Genomic DNA, 12315 nt, shown 5'->3' with positions numbered 1-12315 from the left:
TGGCACCATACGGCTGGCTTCTTTAGAGTAACAGCTTCTTGAATAAAGTGTTATTCAAGGTTGAGGACATAAGGTATAAATTGAACAGGCTAACACTAAGCTAACTGCATAATGCTGAAATAAATATGCATATAGTAATGGTTTCCCAAAGAGATTTCTCTGAATGGCAATTAAGTAACTATTGAGGGAAAAGTGGTTTAAGCCATGAGTGAAAATCAAATCTCTCTTCTTTAAACAAACTCTCCCCCCCACACACACATTTACTACTGCACTTTCATGATTATTTCAGATGTTTCAAAGTAAAGAAAAATTGCTTAAATGGGTTTTAAAAATACATGAAATGCATTGCAAAAGAGCTCTGATTTTTAAATTTTATTTTTTAATGGTATTTACTTGGCCCCACAGCACCTATATCTTGTCTTCTGACCACTATCAAACATCTGTGTGCATTGAAACATGACAGAGAAGCACAATATCTGTCCTAACATAGCTTAGAGCTGGGCTGTTAGGAACAGAACATCTAAAATGCAGGGCATATCAAAATAAGGGCCCGGCCCAGAATCCCAAAATAATCTGCTGCCAAAGCCTTTCCATCTGTCAGCTCACAGACAGGAGGTGGAAATCAAAACTAAACACGGATTTTACCAGCAGTCTCCTGTCTTTGAGTTCAGAGACTGTACCTGGAACTGCGGAGAACAAAAACACATATAGGTCTAGAAGACAGAACCAGCCAATCAAAGTAAAAATAAATTTTTAGGGGCTCCTGGGTGGCTCAGTTGGTTAAGCGTCTTCTGACTCTTGATTTCGGCTCAGGTCATGATCTCACAGTTCCGAGCTGTCAGCGTGGAGCTTGCTTGGGATTCTCTGTCTCCCTCTCTTTCTCCCCTCTCTCACCCATGCTCGCTCTTGCTCTCTCTCTCTCAAAATAAGCAAATAAACTTAAAAAAAAAAATCCAACTCGATTTCAGCTCAGGTCATGATCCCAGGGTGGTGGGACTGAGCCCCACATCAGGCTCGGCACAGAGCGTGGAACCTGCTTGGGATTCCCTCTCTCTTTCTCTCTTTCAAAAATAAATAAATAAACATAAATTAATAATTAATTAATTTTAAAAATTTCATATGAACACTCCAATACTCCCAACCTAAAGAAATCACAGCCAGGCAAAGACCTAATAACTCTATGTCATCAAGAGGAAATCATAACACTAAACAAATCCTAGCCCTACCCAACCCATGTAACAAAAAACACGGGGTTACTGGCTCATGGAAGAATGAACAGCCTTCTAAGTCAGGATCTTACAGGGGCATATACCAAAAACCAGCCAGAATCCAGACAGGATGCTTTAAAGTGAAAATGACCGGGGTGCCTCAGTGGCTCAGTCAGTTAAGCTCCGACTTCGGCTCAGGTCATGAGTTCATGGTTTGAGCCCCACATCAGGTTCTGTGCTGACAGCTCAGAGACTGGAGCCTGCTTTGGATTCTGGGTCTCCTTTCTCTCTGCCCCTCCCTTGCTCGTGCTCTCTCTCTCTCTCAAAAATAAACATTGAAAAAAATTTAAATAATAATAATAAAGTGAAAATGACCAAGGAATAAAATGTCATGAAGTCCCACAGCCTTTCACCAGTTAACTCCTAGAATCACTCCTCAGTTCTGAGTTGGTTTTCCGATTTACCACTTTTTATTCCAAAGGCCTTACTTTGTGATCCTTTATAACTTCCAAGAGCTACTCTACATGATGTAAACCCTCTCTAAAACACCGGCTTTAGACAAAGTTAGTCTTACCCAGCTTCCTCGGTATTTTGAAAGCATGCCTGCAGACACTACTGGAGCAGACAGAAAGCCAAAAAACAAAAGGAAAAAAAAAAAGACAGAAAAAAACAGAAAAATAAAAGACTCAAACCTGACAAGTTTTGCACTGTTATCATAGCTGGCTAAAGTTTCTGACCACCTCTTTTTTTCTGCACCTCTTTTTTCTCCCACCTGTTTTTCTAAGTCTTGAAGCCCTTCCTCTGTGCAGTCTCCCCTTTCTAGACCAGAAGGCTGAAGGAATCATAGGCCTGAAGATACAGTTTGGTCAATCACAGGAGTGTTTCCTCAGTGGGGGTCATGGGGACTAACAAGATTAGTCAGGTGGTTTGGGTGCTTTGATGTAGAGTCAGTGGCTGGGACATGCTATTACTAAAGTCTGTAGTTACAGTAAGGAGAGAGAAGGATGGGGTGGTGGGGCTGTGGAAAATCATTTGGAGTCTAAGATAGTTAGGTTTACCTACATCTTATTTTTATATGGACTTTATTACCCCAAGAGATGATATTAGTAAGAAAAACGTATAGAAACCACAAAAAGCTTAAGTCACAAACAGCTAAGTCACAGTATGTTTCTAAAGAAAAATGTTAACTAAGTGCTAATATGCCGCCCTACATATTCCTGGATACATCTGGCAAAGGGAGGTTATTAGAACAGAAGCGAGTGAGTAGGCTAGATAAAAATAAGCCTGTTAGCTGGCCTTTCTGTCATATAGACACCTCAAGTACCTGGAGGAATGTCAACTGGTTATGGGAGCACTCTCAGCCCAAGTCGAGCACTGTTGTTTGCCCTGGACACTGAGGACTCCCTCTCATAAGCATCACCTCATCCCCACCTCACCCTATGCTTATATATATCACCACTGACAGAAAATGCCCTTGTTTAGACAGTCAAGATCTTGCCATTCTCTAAACATATGATGAACAAGGGGGAAAGATTATTTTGGAGGTGAGAAATGTGACCTATCCTTCACCTCCCTTCCTTTCCCTTCAGTTCCTATTAGTCACTCAAAACTACCTGATGTCCCAGAGATTACAAATGTAAAACATAATCTTTTGGAGGACAAAAATAAATTCTGACCCATGTAAAAATGAAGCAGAATTGTTTCAACATAGCAAGATTTCCTTTCCCATTCAATGCCAAGGTCATTCACGATTTTTACCAGCAGAATAATATGGGCAGTACCTGACTCTGATCAGTCCAGATCGAGGGGAGATCTCATTTCTAAAAGAATTTCCAATCTGGGCAGCAGCAAAAGGCAACTTTCCTTGGTTGAATTCCAAAAGTCTCTTAAAATTCAGGAAAATCCCCTGTGCAGTTTCTGGTCTCAAGTACCTAAGAGTTTAAATAAATCAGTTGGTTAGAAGGAAAGAAATTGTGTTCCAAAAATCTGAAACTCTAGATACAAATCCTCAAAGTCCTAAATACTATACTATTTTTGCACAAAACTGTACATACGCGCCCTAAAGAAAAGTTTTAGGAATACACATTTTTCTTGGTGGCGAGCATTCTCAAGCCCGTGTTAGAGAATGTATCAAGCAGTTGGTATGGTAATACTACTGCTAGAAATGTGATTTTATTTTATCTCTCTAGTGAGTCAAATAGCACCTCTCAATGTCCCTAAAACCTGGTTAATCATTTAGATGGAGGCAGACAACAGTTTTGGATCCTTCCGAAAATAAGACCCTGCCTATGTGTACCTCTACGAACCCACCCAGGAGAGTGCTGCTGATGGCTCAAAAGAATCCATTATGGGCTAACACTTGACATTAGAGCTCACTCATCACAATCATTACAACAAGCCAGGCAATTTTCCGGATCCTCCCTGTCATTTTCTTTTCTGTGGTGTTCTACATTTCCAGCCAGAGGCTTCTTCTCTTTTCCTCCATGTTTTAAAGATACAGCCAAGCAACTACTCCAAGATATCCACTGTCCTCTATTTTACAGAAAGTATTCTGTGCAAAAGTATCAACTAAGAAAGCTTTCCCAACAGCCTGCTTCAAAATAAATATTTTGTGAAAAGAACTTTAAAACAAAAAAAGGGGGCACCTGAGTGGCTCAGTAGGTAAGCATCCAACTTCGGCTCAGGTCATGATCTCATAGTTCATGGGATCAAGCCCCGCATCGGGCTCTCTAATATCAGTACAGAGCCTGTTTCAGACACTCTGTCTCCCTCTCTCTCTGCCCCTCCTGGCACTCACCCTCTCTCTCTCAAAAATAAACAAACTTGAAAACAAAACAACAAAGAAAAATTAACTTATAATTTCACCCTGCTCTCACTCTAACACACCAACTCCTCATCTTGGTGGTGCTTTCCACTTTTGATACACATAGAAGCAGAACTACAGTTTATATGCATTTTTTTTAAAGCTGTAAGTTTGTCTGTTTATTTATTTTTAGGTAAGCTCCACACCCAACATGGGGCTCAAACTCACAACCCCGAGATCAAGAGTCACATTCTCTATTAACTGAGCCAGCCAGATGCCCCTATATGCATTATTTATAAGTAGAGTGTGTAAAATGATGTGTTCGTTATTTTTCCATTTTCTAAATAATCATAAAAATGTAACATATTTAGCAGTTGCAGAGTATTTTACTAAAATGAACTACTTTACTATAATTTACTTAACCATCTCAAATTATTAAATAGATTATTTCTACTTTTAATTTATGTACTCTTGATAAACATAGCTTCCTTTCCTTTTGAATTATTTCCTCAGATAAATTCCCAGGAGTGGGATGACAGGTCAGAGGGTTTGGCCCATTTAATGACTCTCTGTATGTACTGTCAAAATGAAAGGCTTGCCTTTGGCCTCTCTCCATAAAATATCCCAAATCAACACAGTGTGTGACTAAAACAATTCCAGTAATACATTCTGTCACAATTACTTTTCATTGTTCTTTAGTTTCTACTCCAGGAAACATGATCTGTCTAATTCAGCCAATGCCTACACTCCATTATTCTACAATGAGACCGTAAGAAAAATATCTGAAGCTATGAAGTGTAATACTTTGGCTAAGTGTGTTAACATGGAGAAGAAATCTGTAAATACAGATTCCAGCTCTGGATCATATTGTAAGCTGTTCAGCTTTCTTTACTGTGAAAACCACATCTTGTAAAATAACAAGCTAAACCTACGTTATTCAGTATGGTAGGCCACTAGTCGAATGCCTATTTAAATTAATTAAAATTAAATATATTTTAAAATTCAGTTCCTCTCAGAAGCACTAATGCCATTTCAAGTGCTCAAAAGCCACATGTGGCTGATGCCCACCATACTGGACAGCACAGATTATAGAACATTTCCACCAGTGCAGAAAGTTCTATTGCAAAGTGCTGATCTAGACAAAATTCTTCCCTAAGTGTCCTTCAACAATAAATTCATTGACTTCCAAAATCATTCTTCAACTATCTCTTTTGCCCTATACAGCTATAATTAGAAGACATGATAATCACAGACTTTTATTTTGTGACAAAAAAAAAAAAAATTATCACATACACTAAAAAAATTACATTCAGAAAGAGTTAGAAGGAATATACTTAATATGTCTGTCATTATTTCTCCTTAATAAATATTTATCTGCACTTTCTACAAATCACTTATCAAAAGTTTTCCTTCATGGCTGATAATGATGTTTACTTTTTATTATGAGAAATTTTAATACCTTCATTACATAAAGAATAAGTGATACATACCCAGGCATGTTTCCTCCAGGCCCAATGAAGGTCTTGAACATTAAGTTAAAAGATACTGGAGGGGACAGATCATTTCCAGTAATGGGGGATTTTACATTATAGTTCACAAAGAGATCCCCAAGTTCTTGCTGTCCATAGTTATCAAGCTAAAGGATAGGTCAAGAAAATAATTAATGTACAAGACTGAGGAAAAAAAAACAGGGCATAAGATAAGAGTATTATATATAAAACCCATCCATCATTAAAAGTCACCCAAAACAAGAACATCAGAATTAACCTAACCCCCAAGATATCCAAATTAAAACCATAACCAGTTCACACACTTTCCATTTATCAATTTACCATTTACCATTCTAGAAAAATGGAGTATCTTTCTGGGACTGACCTAAAACTCACACATTCACCATCTCACAATGAAAGATAAAGCAAAAGTGTCTCTGGTTCAGTTACAATAGCTACTGACTGGCAAGCATCTGAAATCATGTAAGTAAGTGTTCCAAGTTGAATTTTACCACTCTGTGCATATTTCAGTCAGGTTCCCTTCCCTGTCTATTCATTAAATGTGCATATACCTTTTCTTTCCCACTAGATATTAAGATCTTGAAGGCAGAGCTGTTTCTTATTCATGTCTGCTTGTTCCAATTTATTGCACATTTTATACATCGATAATCAATGCCAAACTCTAAAATAATGTATGACTCTCCAATTCAAAAATTTCAAATGACCATGACAAACCATCTAATACTGAAGAATATTCAAAACTTAAAAAAAAAAATCTCCCAAGAGAAACAAAATAATTAGATAAATCAACTCATGGCCATAAGAACTGAGGCTCTGGAGTCAGAAAACGCTAGATAAACTGCCCAACTCTACCACTAATGGGTTGTGTGACTTAAAAGTAAGTTCTTACCTAACCTCTCAGAGCCTCATTTTGCTTCTCTGTGAAACAGGAAAACAGAACCTACTTCACTATGAAGGGCTACTATGAATATTAACTATGTAGGGGCACCTGGGTGGCTCAGTCAGTTAAATGTCTAACTCTTGATTTCGGCTCAGGTCATGATCTTGTGGTTCGTGAGTTCAAGCCCCGTGTCAGACTCTGTGCTGACAGTGTGGAGCCTGCTTGGGATTTCCTCTCTCTCCCTCTCTCTCCTTCTCTGCCCCTCCCCTCCTTGTGCTCTCTCTCTCTCAAAATAAATAAACTTAAAAAAAAAAAAAAGATTATGTAAAGTACTTAGCACAGGGCCTGGCACATAGCATACATTATACTACTTACTAAGTGTCTTGACAAAGATATCTGATCGGGCCTCTAGATCTGACTACCAAATTACAAGAAATATGGAAACGGAGGAACATGTAAAATATCACTAAAATGATACAGTCAGCCAAATCCAGACAGTAGGAAACACTAAGGAACAAATGATTCAACTTTAAAAAATAATTTTTTAGGGGCGCCTGGGTGGCTCAGTCGGTTGAGCATCCAACTTCAGCTCAGATAATGATCTCGCAGTTTGAGTTTGAGCCCTGCATCAGGCTCTCTACTGTCATTGTGGAGCCCGCTTTGGATCCTCTGTCCCCCCCCCTCTGCAAATCTCCCGCTCATGCTCTTTCTCTCTCTCAAAAATAAATATACATTTAAAAATATATTACCAATTTTTTTTTAATGGAAGTTAAAAAATGACTTTAAAAACTGGTACATTCAGAAATAGGTCAGCAAAAATGGATACAGAAGAAAAACAATTAATTCTGAGCTACTGGATCCACATAACAGGAATAAAGCTCATCCTAACTCAGAGGGTGAATCGGTGCTCTTAAAGAAGCTATCGTGCTTCATACAGCTGAAAAGGAATCAAAGGCACTAACAGGTGGAGAAAATATTATTACTCACTCAAGTAAACAGATGGGCCTTTGGCTGTGAATCCACCAGGGCCATTACTGAGTACCAGACCACAGTCCCCAACTTTTCACTGAACATTACATTGACAGCTTGTATGTGTATCTGATATGGCAAATCAAAAAACAGACTGCTCTCCCAAGACCATGCATATGAAATGAAACAGAGTCAGATTTCAAACTATAAATTATGACTTAACAAATCAGCTAATTACTTCCTGGTCTGACACTTGACTCGGAAATGAATGAAACTGCTAAGATCAAAGATACATACTCACAAAAACTTAGTAGGTCTAACATACTAAACGGGAAACAGTAATTTAGGGGTAATTAGAAGTGCTTTTCATTTCTTCTTTCTATTAAAGGTCATGCCTTTGGAAAAGGAAATGAGAAATGAATGTGTAACTACGACTGTCAAAACTCAAGAACTGATTTACTAAACCATGAACAACAATACTAAAGTAATGAGCTTTAAGCAAAGGATAAAATATACCTCACAAGGACTAAAGTCAATTGGCAGATTAGTCAACAGCCAAATTGAGATTTTCTTTCAATTTAAACGAGGAAGGAAAAAATTTCTCTACCGTTAGAAAGCTAGATATCACAGCGAAAAATCAGCATATTTGTAGAAAATAAGGCAACAGTGGAAAAGTATCTAATAAATTCGCATGAGTAAAAAGCAAAGAGGTAGGGATTCCTACATTCAGCCTCACATATATATATACCAATATAAAGAAAAGATGTATAAATATAGCAGTGGTGTGTGTGTGTGTGTGTGTGTGTGTGTGTGTGTGTGTGTGTATTTTTACCCAAGGAAGTACATAAAATTTAAGAGGTAAGCTTTGATGGACCTCATGATCAAACATGGTGTTGGAGAAATGTACTTTGCTTAAATGAATACACGACATGAGAAATCAGCAACATATGTACATGGGCATGTGCATATTCCTGGGGCAAAGAGGTGCAGTTTTCATAATATTCTTAAAGTGATCTGTGACCCAAAAGGAGGATAAGAACTATTTCTGATATAGAAGGTATTCCTGCACTTGGTACAAGAATCGATTATCTCTATGGTCTCTTTTGTCTTCCCTAAACTTAGCCAACTTAAATAGAAATTATGAAACTTTTAGTCTATAGGGAAAGCAGGGGCCTGCTCACTGGGTTTTAACAATAACAGCATGGAGTCAGGGACGGTGCAACCACAAGTAGATCAAGTGGCTGATGAGACAGTGCTCATGAAGGTATCTTCCCCAAAATCTCTACAGCAAGACTGAACAACATTCATCTTCAGCCACTCGTCTGGTTTTTGCTATTGAATGCAGAAAACTGGTTTCGAAGGAGACAGAACAAATTTCATGCCTATTTACACTGAATTGCTAGTTTGAGCTAACATAAAGTATTAGCCACAGAAGGCAGCGAAAGAAGAAAATAAAAATGCAAAGAGAGACAGAAGGTAAACTCTACTTCTTTACAATTGTGGCCAGGGTCAGCGCAATGTGAAATTCAACAGTCACCAAACACTGAAAGAAAGACAGCACCTTCCTGAGTTACTGTGATAACATCTCTAAAGTACTCACCTGAGCCAAGACACTTTCCATCTCTGATTTCTTCTCAGCAGAGCACTTCTTATCAGACATCAATTTCTGTAAATGAGCTACAAGAACAGTGTTGGTACATGTCAATTTCAATCAATGGGAAAAAGGAAAATGCACTTTGAGATTCAGCGCTCAAGTGGTAAGAAAATGAATCCAAGGATAGTGTTCTTACTTTATATAAACTCCATGGTTGATTTTACAGGGAGAACCATAACACTGTCCTGATTCTTTTGCAGGACTTAGAGTTTCTACTTATCATGTATAAAAACTTCTTGTTAAATAAGGGACTGGATCCATACAGGCATACCTCAGATATATTGTGGGTTCGGTTCCAAACCACAATATAACAAATATTGTAATAAAGCAAGTCAAATGAATGTTTTGGTTTCCCAGTACATATAAAAGTTATGTCTGCATCATACTGTACTCTGTTAAATATGCAACAGCATTATATCTAAAAAAGTACATACCTTATTTAAAAATATTTTATTGCTAAAATGCTATCATTTGAGCTCTCAGAAAGTCCTAATCACTGATCACCATAACAAATACAATAATTATGAAAAAGTTTAAAATATTCCAAGAATTACCAAAATGTGACAAAGTGAGCAAAAGCAGTTGGAAAAACAGTGCTGACAGACTTGCCTGATACAGGGTTGCCACAAACCTTCCATTTGCAAAAAAATGCAGTATCTGCCAAGCACAATAAGGTGGAATGCAATAAAGTGAGGTATGCCTGTATACGTAAGATCTGCGCGCTTTAATCTTTGTATGTTATGCCCCCCAATTTTTTTTTATGTTGAATTTTTATTTAAATTGTAGTTAACATATATGGTAAAATTGGTTTTAGGTGCACCAACAAATTTTTAAGAGAAAAAATATGAGAAAAGTTTAATCTAAACCCTTTGTTTTGATGAATTCAACCTGGAAGAATATCTGAGATGAAAAACCATACCTTTTAACAGATGGTCAGCGCGAAAACACTCTCCATTTTTTACATCTTTCACCATGAAGTCAGCAAATTTATCTACGTGGCCAGAGGTCCTAAGTTAACAAATGCCAAGCCAATCTGTCACTTTCATACAAATTAAAACATAGACTTTACCTTATAAGACAATCTTCCTGCTATATGGAGTATATTAAGCTTATATCTATGCATCTGAGGTGGAAGCTCCCGTATGTATATAATGATGTATCCATGGTAGATAATAATGTATGCCGAGAACATTCTTCTTCAAATATATCCTCACCCTTTCCCTAAGTTCTTTCTTCCCATAGGGAAAAGACATCAACTAGATTATACTTTTCCACAAGTTGCCATAAAGCATGTGCTACTTTGCAGAATCAATTAATCCATGCCTACCCCATTATTAACGATCTAAGCAAAGGCCGAAACCATAGGGAATGTAACTAGGCAAGAATTCATGATACTCAGCATGGATCCTGAATCTTAAGGAAAGAGTTTTCTGCCACTGAAACCTGAATGGACACTGGTATTACCTGTTACACAGTTCCTATTAGTGGAGCAAACGGCTAAAGGACAGGTTAGATCCAGGTTAGATCTTTTAGATCCATCACCAGTTTTTTTCTTTTAATTGGCTGAAATTATTGAGAGAGCCCAAAGGATGCAAACAGTGAAAATTAACTCTTTACCAGGCAACATGAAATGAAGTGATGAGATACAAAATGGTAAGAATTCTTCTTTCTGTTTTATATTCAAGCAATCCTGCCCTGCTTTCAACAATGTTAGTAGGGATAATCTAAATTTCTGCACTAAAACTTCAACACAAATAGCAGTATTCAATTCTAAATGCATACACACCTTTGCCCAAAACTTCTAAAAACTCAGAGTAAGGAAATAATCATATATATTTGCAAAAATCCATCTATCAGATGTTCAGCAGACTCAAAAATGAGGAACAATTTAAATGCCTACAATATGGCACTAACTAAATAAATTATGGCACATCCACAAGAGAATACTATGCTGTCATTAAAAATGCTTTAGAAGAACATTTAACGATGTAAGTAAATGTTCACCTACATTACATGAAAAAAGCAGTGTGCTGCTGATGTTGATGTATATACAGGGACTTCCAGAGAAAGAACACAGTAAGAATATATACAGTAATTTTAACTTGGCTGTCTATGGACATTAGGTATGTATTTTCTTTGTTTGTCTTTATTTTCCAGATTTTTATAGTGAATATGGGTGGTTTTTGTAATCAGGAGAAGTTACTTAAATATGCATTATTAAAGAATTTCAGCCCCCCAAGTAGAGATCTTACTTTAAAACTGGTTCGGGAGTAAGCATGGTACAATCAATCTCTAGGATCTGCTCCTCTTGGATAAAGTGCTGCCTCCAGGTCTGAATAATATTGTTCTTCAAAGCACATCCAACTGGCCCAAAATCATACAGACCACTAACGCCTATAAAATATGAATGAGTAAAACGTGGACTTGTCACTCTAAGCAAACTTGTCACTCTAAGCAAATGAAAGCAAAAAGACACGAGAAACTGTAAGACTTCACACACTCTCTAAAAAGGTATTAAAGTCAGCAATTCGAATCCCTCAATACTGAAGAGTCTTACTTCCAGCTAGCCAACAGATGTAACATTTAAAAGCTCATACTCCATTTATTATATTCACACATTAAGAGTTCCAAGTAGGTTTAGAAAAAAACTGAAAGCAAATGATGTTCCTCCATATATGAGAAACAGAATGAAAAAGCAGATTACAGTTTTGTGCCATAGATATAACTTGCTGCGGCAGCTGGTAAAATGACCTAATATTTTAGCACCCAATTCCCTAAATTATTCTTGGGTATATGAGCCACTATACTTAATCTTGAGTATATGAGCCACTATATTTAAACCTTAAGAAGTTAAACATTTAGAGATCTGCTTAGCCAAACCTGAATCAAGTTTCAGTGGCCAAGTACTAAAAGTCTAATCCTACTGCAATGATCTCCACTAACTGAAAAATACCACTACACATTTAATTATATTTGCCTATTACAGATAGGCAAATATAATTATAGAGATTTATCTACATACCTGTGAAGAAAGTTTTCTCTTGGCAGTTGCCATAAAGAATAATCTGGGGGACCCTGGCTTATCACTGCCCTTGTGTGGAGGTGCACAGTACAGCCGGCCAATGTTACAATGGCGCTCGAGTGCTCCAAAGAAGAGTCTATCTGATAGGTACATGGACATATTAAGTGCTTAATACCTGGGCCCCTACCAATTCCCTACATCCTAATGGAAAAAAGCAGTCTTTAAGAATAAGTAGGGTGGAAAGACATAAACAGATTTTACACCAATG

The 12315-nt window shown here is 37.4% G+C and overlaps 1 protein-coding gene across 1 annotated transcript in view; it reads right to left on the bottom strand.

The window, feature by feature from the left end:
• The window catches only part of GARS1 (glycyl-tRNA synthetase 1), a 45405-nt gene that overhangs the window by 20342 nt on the left and 12748 nt on the right, over nucleotides 1-12315 (bottom strand). The window contains exons 4-8 of the mRNA XM_053897434.1: nucleotides 11278-11419; nucleotides 9945-10033; nucleotides 8972-9048; nucleotides 5502-5647; nucleotides 2990-3139 (exon numbers count right to left, since the gene is read on the bottom strand). Of these exons, the coding sequence (XP_053753409.1) occupies nucleotides 2990-3139; nucleotides 5502-5647; nucleotides 8972-9048; nucleotides 9945-10033; nucleotides 11278-11419 (604 nt within the window). The remainder of the gene's footprint in view (nucleotides 1-2989; nucleotides 3140-5501; nucleotides 5648-8971; nucleotides 9049-9944; nucleotides 10034-11277; nucleotides 11420-12315) is intronic.

This window comes from Panthera pardus, unplaced genomic scaffold (genome assembly GCF_024362965.1).
Source record: "Panthera pardus isolate Hobbes unplaced genomic scaffold, ASM2436296v1 HiC_scaffold_8, whole genome shotgun sequence".
In the NCBI taxonomy this organism is placed as follows: Eukaryota; Metazoa; Chordata; class Mammalia; order Carnivora; family Felidae; genus Panthera; species Panthera pardus.
The sequence above is the reverse complement of the archived record's forward strand: the minus strand, read 5'-3'. Positions and strand labels throughout refer to the sequence as shown.